At 48.6% G+C, this 19517-nt stretch overlaps 1 protein-coding gene across 1 annotated transcript in view; it reads right to left on the bottom strand.

Annotated features, from left to right (window-relative positions):
- Positions 1-19244, bottom strand: part of LOC146350800 (putative lysosomal acid lipase/cholesteryl ester hydrolase) — a 33114-nt gene extending 13870 nt beyond the window's left edge. Inside the window, exons 1-4 of the mRNA XM_084841913.1 lie at positions 19151-19244; positions 17834-17970; positions 16489-16629; positions 10448-10519 (exon numbers count right to left, since the gene is read on the bottom strand). Coding sequence (XP_084698039.1) covers positions 10448-10519; positions 16489-16530 — 114 coding nt within the window. The 5' untranslated portion in view covers positions 16531-16629; positions 17834-17970; positions 19151-19244. The remainder of the gene's footprint in view (positions 1-10447; positions 10520-16488; positions 16630-17833; positions 17971-19150) is intronic.
- Between the last annotated feature and the right edge of the window lie 273 nt (positions 19245-19517).

The following is a 19517-nucleotide window of genomic DNA, read 5'->3' as shown; positions in this document are numbered from 1 at the left end:
TAAATATCTACGTAGTGTGGAAGGGTGAAAAATAGGGAACGCAAATGGCGGCGGCCATAGCCGCTGCCATTTGCGTATGCTGTTTTCTGGGGGGGGGGGTTAGCCGTGATAGGCTATGTAAATTCTTACGTAGCCTATCACAACTGCAAAGATGGCAATGGCGGCTACAGCAGCCTGGCCACAGCTGGCCAGGAGACCAGCCGCCGGCGCCAGCACCAAATCCGCCGCATCCGCCCCAGCGGATCCATCCTGTTCCATCCTGGGGGATTCCGCGGGGGGGGGGGGCGGGGGGCAGGATGCCGTTCCACCACAGATTCTGGGGGGCTGGATTCTGAGGAACCAGGTAAGAGATTCGTACATCCCTACTCTTGTAGCAGTGTATGATTTTCTCTGTTAAATAAGTTTTTAGACTTTGGAAGTCAGGGTTCTGGCTTTGCTGCAGCTCCATCATTTTGCTATCCCTGAAACATTCCTCACTGGAATCCATGGTGGAATTTTCTGCCATCCCTATATAAGAGAGATGTTCTGGATGAGAAGGAGCTGGGGAAGAGTGAGGCTAGTAAGACTACTACCTCCCCTGAAGATAATATCTGCAGCAGCAACATCACCGGCAGGAAGGGCATTGACGCTACAGCAGCTGCACCACCACAACGTACTGGGACATCTCGTGGTAAGTTCTACTTGTACTCCTCATTGGCAGTGGAACTCGGTGTAACTGTGCAGAACCATACAGAGTCAGGAAAGGATCTGCTTATGATGTGGCTATCCAGGAACTGGAAGCTTATGCCAGAGACAGTTTCTCAGTAATGCACAGCAGACCACAGAGTGATTCTCTCTTGTACTGGGACACAAAATGTGGAGTTTGGCCAAATCTGACCAAAGTTGCCATTTGGCATCTATCTTGCCCTCCCTCGAGGGTGTCCTCTGAAAGGCTTTTCTCTCCCACTGGGAACATTGTTACCAGCCGCCGAAGTAGACTAACACAAGCACATGTCTCCACCCTTGCCTTTATATGCTCAAACAGGAAATGGATTCCTAGGCAGCAGCACCCCCCCACCATCTGAAACTGTTAGCATAACAGAGCAGTCATCACGTGATGAGGAGGACCCCTTGGATGATGATACGGCTGGTAATGTGAATTCAAGTTGTGAGGAGCAATGATGCAGATTCATGTGTGTGCTTGTGATTGTGTGTGTCACCCTAAGTTCATGCACATTTTCAATTGGTAGAGAAAAAACCATTTCCAAATGTGCATGAAGAGGAAATTTTTATTTATTTATTAAATTTATTAATCACCCATCTGGCTGGTCACCCAGCCACTCTGGGCGATGTACAACATATAATAAAAAGTTTAAAACAATAAAATTCTACAATAAAAACATTTTCTAAAATACCCTAACCCACCCCAAATGCCTGCCTGAACAACCACGTTTTTTAATGCATAGCGGAAGCTCATTAAAGAGGGGGCATGATGGAGTTCCCTAGGGAGGGAGTTCCACAGAGTGGGGGCCACCACACAAAAGACCCTCTCCCTCATCCCCACCAGTCCAGCTGTCCCGGCTGATGGGACAGAGTGAAGGACAACCGAGGCTGATCTTGTTAAGCGGCCTGTCTGGTGTTGCTGGAGGCACTCCTTAAGATAGCCTGGGCCTGAACCATATAGGGTTTTAAAGGTCGAAACCAACACCTTGAATTTGGCCTGGAAAACAACTGGTAACCAGTGCAACTCCTTCAGCACTGGAGTGATGTGATCTCGCCGGCGGCTGCCTTTAATCAGGCGAGCCGCTGCGTTCTGCACCAGCGGCAGCTTCGGAACTATCTTCAAGGGTAACCCCACGTAGAGCGCATTACAGTAGTCTAAACGAGAGGAGACCAGGGCATGTACTACCGATGGGAGCAGATGGTCAGGAAGGTAGGGGCGCAGCCGCCATATCAGATGGAGTTGATACAGCACTGTCCGGCTTACAGCTGACACCTGAGCCTCCATGGACAGCTGGGAGTCCAAAATGACCCCCAGGCTGCGGACCTGGTCTTTCAAGGGTAGCCGTACCCCATTCAACACCAGATCAACATCCCCCAGCCTCCTCTTGTTTCCCACCAAAAGTACCTCGGTCTTGTCAGGGTTCAGCTTCAGCTTATTCCTCCCCATCCAGCCACTCACCGTCTCCAGACATTTGGACAGGGATTCTACGGCCAACCTTGGTGAAGATTTGAACAAGAGGTAGAGCTGCGTGTCATCCGCATATTGATGACACTGCACCCCAAACCTCCTGATGATAGCCCCCAGCAGCTTCACATGGATGTTAAATAGCATTAGGGAGATGATGGAACCCTGTGGCACCCCACAAGTGAGTGGCCACAGGTCCGAAACCTCCTCTCCCAGTGCTACCCTCTGGTACCTGCTGGAGAGGAAGGACCGGAACCACCATAATACGGTGTCTCCAGTGCCCAACCCCTCCAGGCGGTCCAGGAGGATACTGTGGTCAATGGTATCAAAAGCTGCTGAGAGGTCGAGGAGAACAAGGAAGGAGCATTCACCCCTATTCAGAGCCCTCCTCATATCATCCACCAAGGCTGTTTCTGTCCCATGCCCAAGCCTGAAGCCCGACTGAAATGGGTCTAGATAATCAGTTTCTTCCAAGTGTGCCTTCAACTGCATCGCCACCAGCCGCTCAATCACCTTGCCCAAAAATGGCAGATTTGAGACTGGGCGAAAGTTGTTCAGAACTTGGGGATCCAAGGAGGGCTTCTTTACGAGCGGTCTTATCATTGCCTCCTTGATGTCTGATGGCATCAGGGTTCACCACCGCCCTGATCCCCTCACCCAGTCTCTCTCTGCAGCCCATAATGAGCCAAGATGGGCAAGGATCAAGTAAGCAGATGGTCGGCCTTACAGATGAAAGCCCCTTGTCCACTTCATAAGAAGGAAGAAGCTGGAACCGATCCCACAAAACTGGTTTGCCACAGGCCACCTCTTGCTCACTAACTGTATCCACAACGTGTGGAGTAACACTCCTTATCCGATCAATTTTATCTGCAAAGTGCCTTGCCAAGACCTCACAGGTGGGCTTAGAATGCTCCAGTGGTTCCGGAGCCACAGGACCAACCAGGCTCCGGACCACTTGGAACAGCCTCCTAGGACAGCACACTGCAGACGCAATAGAGGCAGCATAATATTTCTTTTTTGCTGCCTTCACCGCCACGTGATAGGCTGATAGAGATGTCAGAGAATTCCGCGACAGATCTCGGTGAGATCTCCCCCGAAAACCATGGTGGAACGAAGCCCCCGCCCCCCCAACCCACGAAAGGCACACGGGACAAAGTCCCTGCCACCCCAACCCATGAAAGGCACACGGGACAAAGTCCCCGCCGCCCCCATCCCATGAAAGGAGCGCGAAATGGAGCACTTACCTGCTCCCGTCCGCGCTGCTTTGCGAATGGCGGCCGTCCTGCGGCCGCCATTCGCTTCCTCCTCTCAATAGCCGTGATAGGCTACATAAATACTTATGTAGCCTATCACGGCTAACGCAGGGACGCCATTTGCGTCCCTGCGGAGGCTGTGATAGGCTATGTAAGTATTTACGCAGCCTATCACGGCAGGGGGGGACACCCAGTGTACGCAAATGGCGGTAGCCGCCATTTGCGTACGCTGGGGTTTTTCCCCCTGTCGTGATAGGCTATGTAAATATTTACATAGCCTATCACGGCTCAATACAGGGACGCAACTGGCGGCGGCTATGACAACCGCCATTTGCATCCCTGCAGGGCTGCCCAGCGGCTGGATGTCCGGCTGCGGGAGGCTGGAGCCGGCCAGTTGCTCCGCAGCTTGGCCGCAGAGTGGAGCTGGCCAGGCAGGATTCCGGGGGGAGGGATGGAGCGCCTCCCCCCCGTTGAGGATTCCGGGGGGGAGGGACGGAGCGCCTCACCCCCATGGCAGATGCCCCTGTGTGGAGCCAGGTAGGGGTTTCGTACATCCCTATAGGCTGAAGATACAGCTCTAGCCTGTGTCTAATCGTCTTTGGAGCGAGACTTCTGCCACCGGCGCTCTAGCCGTCTCACCTCCTGTTTCAGAGCTTGTAACTGCAGATTGAACCATGGTGCAGTCCGAGCCCTGTTCAGGGGGAGAGGGCATTTCGGAGTCACCCGATCTAATGCCCCAGTGATTGCGGCATTCCAGCCACCCACCAGGGTCTCGACCGAGTGGCCGTTGGCGTGCCCCAGAGAATCCCCAAGCGCGTTCAGGAATCCATTTGGATCCATAAGACGCCTGGGGCAGACCATTTTAATGGGTCCTCCACCCCTGCGGAGGGGTTGTGGAACCGAGAAGTCCAACGTCACCAGATAGTGATCTGACCATGACAAGGGGGTGGTGGATATACCCCCAACTTCCAGATCACTCCCCGCTTCTCCAGAAACAAACACAAGGTCTAGTGCATGACCGGCTAAATGGGTGGGCCCAGTTAGAATATGGTGCAGCTCCCATGAAGCCATGGTCTCCATGAAGTCCCAAGGTGCTCCTGTGAGGATGGCCTCCAAATGTACATTGAAGTCCCCCAACACCAATAAGTTAGGGGACTGTACACGCACATCAGAGACCACCTCAAGCACCTCGGCCAGGGAGTCAGCCGTGCAGCGGGGTGGACAGTACACGAGCAGAATCCTCAGACTGCCCTTCGGGCCCAACCTCCAGTACATGCACTCAGCAACCTTGGTCTCCCGGGGAGGTGGTCTGGTGAAGACCAAGGACTCTCGGTAGATAACAGCCATTCCCCCTCCCCGATCCCCAGCCCTCGGCTGCTGTGCATACGAAAATCCAGCTGGACACATGGCTGCAAGGGTTGGAGCAGCAGCCTCGGCCAGCCAGGTCTCCGTAATACATGCCAGGTCCGCACCCTCATCCAGGATCATGTCATGGATGAGGGAGGTTTTCTGAGTAACAGACCTGGCATTGCAGAGCAGCAAACGAAGGCCAGAAGATGGAGTCACGCCTCCCCCAGCCATCCTTTGGCTCTGGACAGGCCCGGAAACTCACAGAGTGGGTTGTATCACCAACACCAGACATACTCCACAGTAGCCAACCTGTTCTTGTTTTGTGCAATCACATTTTAAGGTACACACACACACACACACACACACTCCCTCTCTCTCTCTCACACACAAATATACATACACTACACATATCTCAGATGCCAGCTTGTGTTTATAAGCATTCACCAATGTTTGGAGTGATCCTAATGTTTTCAAGTCTTTCCACTAATGTCAAAAAGTACTAGGGATGGCGGAGAATTTCTCCCCGAACCTTTGGGGGGCCGAGTGCCAACGCATTCGGCCCCCCAAAATCGGCGGTGAAATTCTCCGCCGGCCCCCCGCCCCCCCCGGGATGGGACTTACCTCCTGCAAATGTCCCTCCCGGTGGTGGGTCCCGGTAGCATTTTGGATGCTTTTCGTCTGGGGCGGGGGCGGCAGCAGGTCTTTCGACCGGCTGCCACTGCTGCCATTACAAGTAAAAACAAACAAACAAACATGATAGGCTACGTAACGATTTACGCAGTCTATCACGGCTAGATTTTCAAAGTCAGCCGTGATAGGCTACGTAAATCGTTACGTAGCCTGTCACGGGAGACTTGGAAAAAAAAAAAGCGCGTACGCAAATGGTGGTGGCCCATGGGCGCTGCCATTTGCATTCCTTATTTTGACACGTCTAGTCTACGTAAAGATTTACGTAGACTACGGCGAAAATAAGGGCAATGCTATAAGGGCAACGCTATAAGGGCGTACGCAAATGGCGGCGGCCCATGGGCACCGCCATTTGCGTTCCTTATTTTGACACGTCTAGTCTACGTAAAGATTTATGTAGACTACGGCAAAAATAAGGGCAACGCTAAGGCCCGTCTCCCCGGCCGCGAAATAAAAAGTAAAAAAACCCAAAAAACCGTGATAGGCTACGTAACCATTTACGTAGCCTATCACGGCTGACTTTGAAAATCTAGCCGTGATAGGCTGCGTAAATTGTTACGTAGCCTATCACGGTTTTTTTTTTAACTTTTTATTTTGCAGCTGGGGAGACGGGGCGCCTCCCCCTCCGGCCTGAATTTCGGGGGGAGAAGCGAAGCGCCTCCTCCCCACCGCGAAGCAAGCTGCGGGACAAGGTAAGTCCCTTTCGTACATCCCTAAAAAGTACACTTATGAAAGTGATGCACTGAAGGTCTTCGTTTTGCCTCTCTTTTGCAGTGCTGTGTGTCAGTGTGTGGGTGCATCGCATCACAGACTCCCTTAGTTAGTACTTTCGCTAACAATTTAAGAATAAAATTATATCTCTCGACTTAAACCAAAAACGTGTTTACTTTTTTTTCAGGGCTGAAGGAATTTTAAACAGAACAGAAGTAATGAAACAAAAGACAAACACAATGGCAATGTTGCTGGCTGCAGGCCTCAGTTGAGATGTACTGCCTCCTCAATGGCCTGGACCCTTCTTTGAAGGTCATTACCTATGTAGAAAGAGAAGAATAAACCACAATAGTAACATGCATCTTGCAGGCAGCGTTGTTAGCTCAGCTGTCATTCTCTATGCAGTACTTACAGGTCCTAGTCAGCCTCTGCACATCCCCCAGCAAACGCCTGAGGAGTACCAGAGGAGGCACTTCATCAACTGTGGAAGAAGAAGGGCGGCCTTCCTCTACAGATGCTCCTCCTGCTGTTGGCTGCTGGTGTTGCTGCTGCTCAATGGCTTCGGGTTGTTGTGCCTCCTCCATATCTTCCTCCTCTTCCTCTCTCCTTTCTCTCTCTGCCGCCCTCAGTCCCTCCTGAGCCAGCAATGCACGATGCGCCGCTGTGGAATGTCAAAGTAACAGAATGATTTCAGTTATATATGTGGTCAAAATCACGGTTATTGATCCGTCTATCACCATTTCCAATTTCTACCACAACCAACCACAGATTTTGTCCCACCACAAGGTATATTGAGGTGATAATTAGGGAGGCAGATTACACAGAATTGCCAATTTTGGCTGGATGATGGGGACTGTTGGACTTCTGTAAACATGCACAGGATTGCACTTTTACTCACCCCACAGAACTGATACAGCATTCCTACATTTGCAATGTTGTGGCCACCAGTATGTGCATGCACAGTTCCTTGCTGACTTATTTTACTCATTCATTCATTCATTCATTCATTCTATTTAAGCATTATATAAATCCCACCTTTTTTCCTCATGCAAGGAACCCAAGGTGGCTTACATCATCCGCTTCCTCTCCATTTAACCCTCACAACAACAACAACCCTGTGAGGTAGGTTGGGTCTTTCTGACTGGCTCAAAGTCACCCAGCGAGCTTCCATGGCTGAGTGGACTATATCCAGAGATCTCCAAGCTCCCAGTTCAACACTTGCTCATCAGTTGACTTGAGTGCCAATTTCTTGGTAGAAAGGTGGGGTGCAAAAATTCAGAAATCACTAAATAAATAAGGATGATGTGCACACAGAGGCTGGTCCTGCTGCTGCCCGTCTCTCTCTGTGCAATGCACAGAGACTGGCGGCAGCGGCGGCAGCAGCAGCAGCAGCATTTCACTGGAAATGAACAGTGTGTCAGTGTGTGTAGTATCATTTGTAGCCAGGGCTGCATAAACCTATGCTTGTTGTTGTACAGGAAAAAGGAATACAGTTCCCAGCATCTCTTCAACCAGCCAAAGTGACCGGAAGATGATGGGAGCTGTAGGACCTTTTTCTGTCCAAACAAGCATAGTATTGCATGCTAAATGTCAGAATTTGTTTGTTTCCACATGACTGAGACCACAAAGAGATAACTTTATTTTTAGGAGGGTTTTTGCATTAGCTTGTGAGGGAGGGGTGGATGCAAAAAGGGCTGGGACAGGAGGGACATGGGATGGGAATAATAATAATAAGACTGGTGGTAGTGTCCAAGAGGAGGGGCAGACCGTACACATCATTGTTTTCATATTCATTCAAGCTTGATGATGGGATAAATATAACTTACCAGGCATATGCCTCTGAGAAAATGCAGGCTTCCCCGCCTTGAGCCACACCGTCCTGACCCTCCAGTAGTATGGCAGTGGGTTTGGCAATGGTGCCCTCTTGTCCGCTGCATCCAGTCCTTCATTAATAAAGGAGCGCTTCAGGACTTTCCACTTGGAGCGCAATTGCCCCGTGGTGCACACAGGCCCCACCTGCTCCATGTGCCTCCTGATACGCTCCCAATATGCCTCATTGCAGCAGGAGCTGCTCCCAAAGAGCACTGCCACCGCCTCACTACTTAATATTTTTAATATTTATTATAAGGACCTTGATTTCCTCCCACCCCTACCTCATCCCTAACACTGCTCCTTCTGCAGCCATTATGAGCAGACAACACTTCAAGAAAATCCAGACTGACAGCAGAGCTGCAACCACAACCAGACAACACCACTACGCACAACCACAACAACCAGACAACCACCACAACCACCATGCACACGCGCACCAAGTTCCGGAAATTACCAGGAAGTTTATGACAGATTTTGTGGAAGCGGAGCCGGAGCCCTGTTTTTTTTTTATTTGCGAGAAACCCTGGGTTTTCTGAGGTTAACAAGAACAGTAAATGCGCGGAACATAAACAAGAAATACTCAGAAATTAATAAAATCACAGTCCCTGTCCGAGAAAACAAGACAGCGGCGGAGTGCACAGAGGGCAGGAAAAATTCCCGCCATGGGAAAAAATACGTAAACAATTACGAAAATAGTGGGAAAATTTCCCGCCAAGGAAAAAAATACGTAAACAATCACGGCAATTGTGAGTCTGGCAGAAGTTATGTGGGAGGGGATTCCTGCCAATGGGAAAACATTAACATTTACCAAAAAACCCGATTCTTGAGGAAGTTACGTGGGGAGTTTTCACCATGAGAAAAATATGTAAACATTTACGAAAAATACTCTTTTCCCAGAAGTTACACTGACTGGCGGAGAAGGACGGCTGCTGGCGCGAAGGATTTAGCTACCAAAATTTCTAGAGCGGAACCCCCCTGCCCGGAGAATTCCGGGGGCATGTGGACAGTGGAACGGGGCAGAGGACGCAAACTACGGAAGTCAAGAGGGACAGTAGGAGCACAGTTCGTACATCCCTAGTTTGCTAATCTTCGATCACACTTGCTCCGAGACCTGAGCCACCTGCACTCTAGCTGTCGTCCGGCCTGTTTCATTGGCCACAGATCTTCTGTTAACCCAAGGTGAATTACGAGCTCCACAGCATTGGAGTGGGTGCTTGGGAGCGATTGTATCGATGGCCTTTTCCATCTCACCTTTCCACAGTGAGAGACCAAGGCCTCAACCGAATCGCCAACCCTATCAGCCAGAAAATTCCCCAGAGCATTCAAGAATCCATCAGGTTCCATAAATCTCCGGCAGTGGACCATCTTAATCGATCACCGACCCCTGCGGGGAGGATCTGCTACTGCCAAACTGAACTTTCACAAGGAAATGATCTGACCATGACAACAGGGTTTTTGACCCCCCCATCCCCAAACCAGATCCTCCCAGCAGCAAAAAAACAGGTCCAGGGTATGACCTGCCACATGCATTGGGCCAGTGATGTACTGAGACAGCCCCATGGTTGTCATGGTTGCCATGACATCTTGAGCGGGCCCTTTCAGGATAGCCTTGGCATGGATGTTGAAGTCCCCCAGAACCACAGTCCTAGGGTTCTTCAGCACCACCTCCAAGACCATCTCAGCCAGCTCAGGCAGGGAGACTGCTGGGCAGCGGGGTGGGCAGTACACCAGCAGCATACCTGTTCTGTCTCTTTGGCCAAACACAAGGCACAGCCCCTCAAACCCGGTGCTAGGATGGATGGGTTGCCTCATGAGGGAGATGGAATCCTTATGGATAATGGCAACTCCTCCCCGCAACCCTCTAATCTAGGTTGGTGCTGCACTGAGTACCCAGGTGGACAAAGCTGAGACAGATCCACCCCACCCAGCTCATCCACCCAGGTCTCAGTAATACACAGCAGGTCAGCACCTTCATCTTTAATCAAGTCATGGATGGTAATTGTTTTAATAAGGGCTGATCTGGCATTCAAAAGCAGCACCAACAGATCAGAGGGTGGGCTGATAGGGCAACCTAGATTTTGAGGTATGGAGGAAGGACTGAAAGATGGGACAGATTTCAAATATCTGTCCTGACTTTCCCTTACCTGACATGTCCAACCCCCAACGCCATTCCTCCCTCTGCCTGGGATTACTCCAATAGGGGTATTATTAGCCACTAGGCGTGGAACAGTAGGACGTATATGTTTTAATAAATACATCTAGATCTAGGTTTAGTCATAGTTCCAGAGGCCCCACTGACAGCAGTGCCTAACTTAAGCCCAATTAACTTAAGTGGTTCTTTCTAAGTAAGAGTAAATCTAGATCCCATCTATAGTGAATAAATAAAACATTTGAAGAATCAGTATACCTGACTCCAATGAAGACCGTTTTGCACAGATGTTCCAGCAGGAGAATGTGCTGCATACATGTCAATTCGGCTCTGAAGTAAAACATATATTAATCACAGTATCTTAATAGCGTCTTCTGTGTAGCTAGAATTGAAAGGGGTCTTATTGGAATCTAGTGGTTCTAACATGTTCTAGAAAGTTCCCAGTGTAGTAGGTCTTATTGTACATATGGGGCTCCAATCTCTGGTGCTGGAGGTTTTACAGTGCAGATGTAGGTGCAGACACCTTGTGGGCTGACACAGGTTAATGGTATTACCAACCTAGTCGAAGTGTATGGACAGCAAAGCTCAGCAGTATTTCTAGGCCAAATTTCAGAAGCTGAAATGGCAATTCAAGACTTCAAAAAGGATTGAAGCATACATTTGGGAAGCTGTTAGAATACTGATGGAAATCCCATTCCTCAGAATCAATCCTGGAGCAGAATCTGGCAGGTCTACTTCTTTCTGAGGATACAAGAAGGGTTTTGTGTGTGCGAGGTGTGGCTCACATGTGGGGAACCAGATAGCATGAGCTCACTTGTGAGGCTTAAGGTTCTACAGTTCATACCACAGCATCTAACGTGGACATGGAGTTTTCGCTGCTTGAAAGATACTAGAGCTCTCTCAGCAGCTGAAGCCACATCTAGGGACCAAGTAAGAGAGCAATTCTATGCCCACCACACAGCATCTGGGAGGGCATAGGATAGTTTCCTGCTCTCTCCCGACCCCCCTCGTAGCAGTGTGGAGAGCCCCACACTGGTGACCTCTCCACCCTTGGAGAAAGGGGCACAGAGATGGGGAGAAGGGGGTGTTCTTGGGGATGGGGAGAGGAGGGGCCTGGGGAAGGTGCGATATGCCCTTTCCTCCATTATGCCCCAACCTCTTTCCCTCCCCGTCTGAGCTGCCGCTGCTAGAGGGGAAAAATCGCAGTGTGTTGTGGCTGAAGTGAGGATCTGCTGCTCCCCTCCTGCTCTCCACTGGATACTTGGAAGCCTCAGGTTTCGGAGGCTGCCAACTACCTGGACAGCACTGTGCCTGAGACACCAAGTCAATAGGACACACATATCTCAAAGAGAGCAGGTGCGTAGGTTAGCATTTATAAATACCTTCTATCTGCTATAGTTTGTTTTATCCCCGCAACGTTACAACGTTACACGGGTGCAACTCCTCAGGAGCGACCCTACCAGGGTGTTCAAGCTCAACATGAGAAGCAAATGTGAGCGTTTCCAAATGGTTCTCTTCTTGGCCTGGTCTGGGGCAGCTGTGAATCAGCTTCACAACTACCTGAAAGGATCCATTGCAGCTTTTATCTGGTAGTCTGAGGGAGGCAACATGCTAATGTAATTAGGTAGCTTCAGTTTGTTTCCTATGCTGCTTTATTCATTACACTACTTTGCAGTCCCTCCCATATTTTAGCTATTCAAGCTTCCTGCTAATGAAATGTTTTGTGGTGAAGCTGGGGTGGAGTTTAGGGATGGCAGCTGTCAGGCCTTCCTGTTGGCACCTGGTATTTTGTTCCCTTTTGAGAAAGTGTCTGGTTCTAGGGGCTAGGGATGTTGGAGGAATGTGGTTGGGGGTGGAGCTCGGTGAGCTTTTCCAGCTTGATCCCCAACAAGATTCTGACCAGACCATCCACCAGCTAGCTTGACGAGTAGGGCCAGCTGATTAATTTTCCAGTGGCATGACAGTGAGGGCAGGACCGAGAGCGGAGCCCCTCTCATGCATCCTCCTGCCCTTGCTGTTGTGCTGCTGCTGCAGTTGCAGACATTCCCCTCTCCTCACCCTGTTCCTAGTATTGCAGTGGCAGGAGTGGGGACCCAAATGTCAGATACTTACATAAAACAACCTGGCTGTCTCCATCACCGCCACAGTGGTAGCAGGGATGGGAGGGGGAGAAGGGAACACCACTCCCCTCTCCTCCCATCCTTGCTACCATGGTGGCATCAGGACAGGCCTCAGTAATTCGAAGTAACTGTCTCCTTCAGACACTTAGTTAAATTACCAGGGCCTTTCCCCACTGCCACCACAACAGCAGGGACAGGAGGATGAGAGGGAAGCACCTCCCCTTTCCTCCTCCCATCCATCCTGCTATTGCAGCAGCAGCAATGATGGGGACAGGCCAGTTGTTTAATGTAGGGATGTACGAAAGTTCCGCCACGGATCTCGGGGAGGCCGAATGCCAGCGCATTCAGCCCCCTGAAATCGGTGTCAGAACACCCCCCCCCCGGGACAGGACTTACCTGGGGTGGATCTTTCTGGCGGCGGCGGCTCCGGCAGTGGCTGCAGTTCGGCGGCGGCAGCTGTGGCGGCCGGTCTTCCGACCGGCTGCCGCCGCCGCCATTTCCAAGTTAAAACAAACAAACAAAAAAACGTGATAGGCTACGTAAAGATTTACGTAGCCTATCACGGCTAAATTTTAAAAAACACCGTGATACGCTACGTAAATGTTTACGTGACCTATCACGGCTAATTAAAAACAACAACAACGCGCGTACGCAAATGGTGGCGCCCATGGGCACTGCCATTTGCGTTCCTTATTTTGGCACATCTTAGTCTATGTAAACATTTACGTAGACTACAGCGAAAATAAGGGGAACGCAAATAGCGTAGTGTCTACGCTATTTGCGTTCCCCTTATTTTCGCTGTAGTCTACATAAATGTTTACGTAGACTAAGACGTGCCAAAATAAGGAACGCAAATGGCGGCACCCATGGGTGCCGCCATTTGTGTACCCGTGTTTTGTTTTTTGTTTTTAAATCAGCCATGATAGGCTACGTAAACATTTACGTAGCCTATCACGGCTGACTGCAGGGACGCAAATGGCGGTGGCTACAGCCGCCGCCATTTGCGTCCCTGCTAGCCAGCAGCTGGATGTTCGGCTGCTGGCGGAGCTGGTCAGCGGCTCCACAGAATCCCTGTGGAGTGGAGCTGGCCGGCCAGGATTCGGGGGGGGGGGGAGGGACAGAGCGCCTCCCCCCCCGGCCAGAATCTGGGGGGGGATCGAGCGCCTCCCCCCAGCATCAGCATAATCCGCGAACAGGTAAGTGACTTTCGTACATTCCTAGTTTAATGTAACAATACATAAAACAATCACAAAGAAGAGAAATGGGTTCTCAGCGTGCAAAATTTAATTTATTATAGGAAGCCCAACACATTTCGGCATCTTTTTCTCTCTCTCTCTCTCCACGTGGTTTAAATGAAGACCTTGTATTTTTACCACTCCTATGACCTGTGATTTACACACCCTAGCTACAACAATATGGTTCAGTTTTGATACCTTGGCTAGATTGCCTCAACATGGAAACACCTGATAGAGCTAGAAAAAAATGGACCAAAAGTATAAGGCAGGATTTGAGTAATACCTTTTCCAGTCGCCACCAGTAGATTGACACAGGAGACAAGCTTTTGCTGTGAAAAACCTCTGCAGACTTTTTTCTCTAGTAAGTATGAACGTACAGTATATCTAATTCCTAGCAATAGGGCAGGTTTTATATGGTTTTTAAATAATAGTATATATGCATAAGCCCTTCTGGCAATTTGTATTGCAGCAATGTTTTAATCACGTGTGTCGTCCTGTTTCTAATTTGTATTACCATTAATGTTACAGCCCTCTGAAGAAGGCCAAAAAGAAGAAAAAGGCCGAAACACATTGGGCTTCCTATAATTAATTTATTTTTGCATCCTGAGAACCCATTTCTCTTCTTTGTGATCTACTTTGGATGCTCACCTCTTTCTGTTTACTCCCCTAAGTCCATCCTCACTGCTGCTGCAGTAGCAGGACAGAAGGAGGAGAGCGGCCAACTCAGCCCTGGTCATTTGGGGCAAGTGTTTCCTTCTCCCTGAAGGGGCCTCTTAAATGACCTATGTCTGTCACCACTGCAGCAGCAGTGGGGGTGAGAGAAGGAGACAGGAGTGCTCCTCTCTCATTCCCCTGTCCCTCTGCCACTGCTGCCGCCACCGGTATAGTGGGGCGGGAGGATGAGAGGAGAGCTCCCTTCTCATTCTCCTGTCCCCATCACTGCTCCCTGATTTTGTGCAAAATGGCAAATTGTGGAAAAATGGGAAACCATGAGCTCTTTACAGGCACCCGTGGACCATCTCACAGCTTGTCCCGCATACCTGCCAGGGTCAGGTAAGCAGCGGGAGTCTGGCAAGCAGTGCACCAACAGGACACAGGGGAGTTCACACAATCCTACCAGGAGCTGCCATTTTATATTCCCAAAATGGCCCAGAATAACCCTACATTGTGGGCACTGTTGGAAACTACAATGGTGGCCCCCAGACCCTGACACTCACACTACTACCGAGTAAACCAGAGGAGGCTGACTTTGCCCAGCGTATGGCCCCCTCAAACTTGGACCTGGCACTGGCTGGAAGCTAAAAGACCTCCAACAATTTCACAGAGCCACAATGAAGTTTGGGATATATTTCTGATCAATAGTATGGGATATATTTCTGATCAATATTTCGGCTCAAGCAAAGGGTTCAGACTTCATATTGTTGTTAGTGGAATATTTGTATTTCTATTTTAAACTTTTTAAAGAGATCAAATAAAAAAGCATTGTGGGAAAATGTATATTTTGAATTTAACATAACGGCTCAAGTTTCAGTAGGATAGCTGTATTAGTCCGTTGAAGGAAAAGCAACAGAACCCCTTCGTGAAACTGCTGAACTGGAAAATTTGACACCGCAGGACTTGGTCTCAATTAATCCTGGAAATGGCAAGTTCACTACAATCTTTTGGATTCAAGGAATTACTTTTTTGGGGAAAAAACCCAATGGAGATTTGTTTTAATGTACTCTGTAGCTTACTAACTAATGTGCTAGTGTAATAAACAGCAATAGGTAAAATAAGGGCTGGATATATATTAAAAAGCAATTTACAGCCCTAAATGACTTCTACCTGAAGCATTGCTTTCTTCCATATATTTCTGCCTGACTGTTGGTGGTTCTTCTTTGCTTGCCACTGCCTACTGTGGTGCACTAAGTGGCTGCCAGGAAAAGAGTGTTCTCTGTAGAGGCCCCCCATTGTACAATGCCCTTCCCAAGGAGATCCGCCTGACACCCTCCTTGTGCAAATTTAGATGCCAGGCTAAGACCTTCCTCTTCTGGCGAGCAATTAACCTTTAAATTGCTGTCTTGATTATCTCACTTTTTAACATTTTCATCAGCTTTCTTTCTTTCTTTCTTTCTTTCTTTCTTTCTTTCTTTCTTTCTCTCTCTCTCTCTCTTTCTTTCTTTCTTTCTTTCTAGACCACCCAATAGCCAAAGCTCTCTGGGTGGTTCACAAAAATTAAAACCACAGAGTACAGCATAGAACAATATAAAATATAAAAGCTTAAAACCACAAAATAACAGTATAACCAGAATAAAACCTAGCAGCAATACAGAGATCTAAAATACTGATTTAAACACTAGAGCTAAAAGACTAGGAAGCTAAAATGCTAAAATACTGGGAGAATAAAAAGCTCTCCACCTGGTACCAGAAGGAGTATAATGTAGGCACCAGGCGAACATCTCTTGGGAGCCAGGGTGCCACAGAGAAAAGGCGCTCTTCCTGGTAGCCACCTGCCTCGCTTCTTTGGCAGAGGCTCACAGGGAAGGACCCCTAAAGATGATCTTAGGGTCCAGGCAGGAACATATGGGATGAGGTGATGCAGGAGCTGCATCAGTTGTAATTTTACTGAGGAGCGGGGTGGGGGGCGGTCAGCTTGTAAACCATCTCAAGAACATTTGTCAGTTGGGCAGTATATAAATCTAATAAATATATTTCCGCCTTCAGTTTCACAATCCTCCTTTTTGCTGGTATGTTACAAGATATCAGATATAATGTTCTGGGTTTGGAGTCATAATCTTTCTCCCAGAGATTTCTGGTAGAACTCAACTTGGTTTTACTTAAAACATCAGGCAGGCCCAGTTCCAGAGAAAGTATCACCTGCATTCCACTCTCCTCCCAAGCCAACTGAACTTAAACAAAAGCTTGCCCCATAAGTCTTACAAAGTGAAGATTTATTCCCACTTACCATGTTTAAATTGTGGGAGTTATATCCAGCTACAAAACACATAATATCAGCACAGAATTTAGGTAGCTGAGTACAAAATGTAGTGAATAGCTTTCTCAGTTTTGAAGGGTACTGAAACAGTCCTTTGTTCCCAAATATAGCCTGAAATATATGAAATTGGTAATATGTTATCACCACCAAAACAAATCATACAGCAATTCAGCCCTGCCCTCTGCTGTACACATCTTGCTTGGTACTTCTGTGCCACAAATTTAATGGGATTCCCCTTAGAAAATGATAGCAAAATGTAGCACCCTGTTTCATGCCCTCGCCAGCTAAATCAGCTGAATTTAATTATGCAAAGATGTTACTTTCTTATAGCTGTGCAGAGGCTACTCCTGCAGTCCTACACATCTCTAATCGATAGTAAGCAACACTGAATTCAATGGCATTACTCTAATATAACCTAGGAGACTGAGTTATGAATCAAAAAGTCTCCAGTTTGAATCTCACTCTGCCAGGCACCCACTGGGTGGCGTAAGACATGTCTCTAGGTCTCAGGCACCTCCACCGTAGCTGCAATAAGGGGCCAGTAGAACTGATTCATCTTACAGGGTTTTGTAATGATTACAGGTAGGCAGCGCATACTAAGCACTTTGAACACATGGAAGCGTTATACAAGTGTTAAGCCATCTAATTGTTATTATTGTTATTACTACTACTACTGGTAGTATGACAATGACTACTACTAGTGCTGCTGCTGCTGCTACTACTACTACTACTACTAGAGAATGGGAGGGAGGAGAGGGAGAAGCATTATAAACCTACCACTCTATCCTATGCATCCTTACTGGAATAAACCCCACTTATTTAAAGAGGACATATTCCCTTGAAAACACGCACCAGAGTGCAACCGTAACAGTGGAGGCTGGTGGCGTGGGTGTCAGAGGGGCCGTGAATCCACTCTGGGTTGCAGTCAGAACCAATCAAAATGCCAAAAGAGCTATCCAAGGTGCTGAATCCATTTGGGGGATTGGGTTCAGCACTTGGGCTAGCTCTGTTAGACTTCTGACTGGATCAGACTGAAATCCAGAGCGGATTCACAGCCCCACTGACCCCCCCCCCCCAATAATCTCCACTGAGCCTTGGGCTACAAATATACAAATATATAGGGATCAGTCCCATTCGGTTCGGTGGGACTTACTTCAATCTCCTTTTAGTTATGTCTATGATGGCAGTTGTGTGTTTCCTAAAGAACAAAAGTGGGATCAATGTTTAAACAAAGAAACAAATACATAAAGAAAGGGTTTATGGTTGGGCAATGCATCACTGAATGGTAATTTAAATAGAGCCCAGAAAGACTTACGCGAAGTATCTGTGGAGGAAACTTTGCCAGTTTTGTCACTGGGGTTGTAGCAAATGTTACTGTTGTTATGGGTCCCAATGCGAAAAATGCTTTGACTCTTTCTGCCAGTTTTGGCCAAGTAGAGAATGCTATGAAACCTGAAGAAATAAAAGGTACGCTACGTCAGCAAGGACACTGGCCATTTCTTCAGTGACACACTATCCTCAAAGCCTTTCCAGGTAATCCAGATGTATCGCTTCCCCCCACCCTTCAATGGTATACTCCTGCTAAACCTCAGTGCCAAGGGGATTATATCTCCTTGCTGTACAATGGAAAGGAATGGCAGTAGCCTTGCTGAAAAAGGATGAGCCTCACTGAATGGTAGGGATGGGGCAGGGAAATGCTTTAGGTCGCTCTGCTGCGCTAGTCTTAGTGTTTGTTCTTATCCTTGTCATGGAAGATTTGTATGGCTAGGCTGGAATACACAGCCTTTACTGAATATGAATAAAGGACCATAGGGCAGACATGGGTATCGTGGGGTGAGGGAGGGCACAGAGGCCATATTCCACCCTTGGGAATCCCCTGCAGGCCAGACTCCTGGCAGTGCTACAGAGCCTTGAGGACAAGCTAATTTCGTCTCTTGTAAGGTAGCTATGCCAAGCTACCAAATGTTGGCGGTGTGGCGACAGGGCCACACAGGAGGGGGGGCATGCAGCCCACGTGGTGCGTGTTGCCCACCCCTGCCACAGGGGAAGGGCTGCTGCTCAGCCCAAGGCTCAGTCCCTGGCATCTCCAGAGGGGGGTGATAAAGGCCCCTCCCTGAAGCTTCGGAAACACACCTCTAGGCAGTGCAGACAGCACTGAGCCAGAAGGATTAATGGTCTGCCTCTGTATAACGTTCCTGTGTCCCCAAAATCACACTTCAGAACAGTTTACAAAAGACTCCAGGTATGGCGAGAGGGAAAATGTGACTTGTTCATCACTGCTCCTGATTTGGCTACTAAATCCTTTAAATGCCATCCAAGGACAGGAAGTCCTTTGGAAGTCCAAGGACAGGAAGTCCAAGGACAGGAAGAAACAGCTCATCACTGTTCCTGATTTGGCTACTAAATCCTTTAAATGCCGTCCAAGGACAGATGTGCGACCAGATTCCAGACTGCGCTCATTCACAATTGATTGGCCTGGGGAGAGGGCGGCAGCTGCATTGTGATATGATGTTTTTTGTTTCCAGTGGCTTTGCTTCTTGCGAGACCTGAATTTCCCCAACGCATTTTTGAAACAACATTTCCCGTCCCATTGCTATTCTGTTGTGAAAGCACCCTGCATTCTGTAACATACCAATTGTTGTGCCTTCAGAATGGCCTGTATAATATAACTGTTGCTGCCCAGTTTTATCCAGGATGAAGTGTAGGACTGCTGGAATGTCGTAGTATCCCATCTCATGAAAACTGGAGATATAAACAGAATGAGGTACAAAGCATGATTACGATGCATCAGAGTTAACAGTGGAAGCCACTTGTTTTCTGTTTATGCAGGCCTTACACTATGATTATCTGCCATTTCACACATAGTTATGATACTAGGGATGAGTAAAACAGACTCTTTCAGTTCCTCAACTGGTCTGCAGATTTTCTGTTCCAAGCTTGCCCTCTGTGTGCATGTGTGTGCGTGTGAGTGTGCATGAGAGAGAGAGAGAGTTGTCTGC

Source organism: Heloderma suspectum, chromosome 3, assembly GCF_057233095.1.
Source record: "Heloderma suspectum isolate Gila_16-S chromosome 3, 16-S_ref, whole genome shotgun sequence".
NCBI lineage: Eukaryota > Metazoa > Chordata > Lepidosauria > Squamata > Helodermatidae > Heloderma > Heloderma suspectum.
Note: the sequence above shows the minus strand (reverse complement) of the source record. Positions and strands in the feature narration are given on the sequence as shown.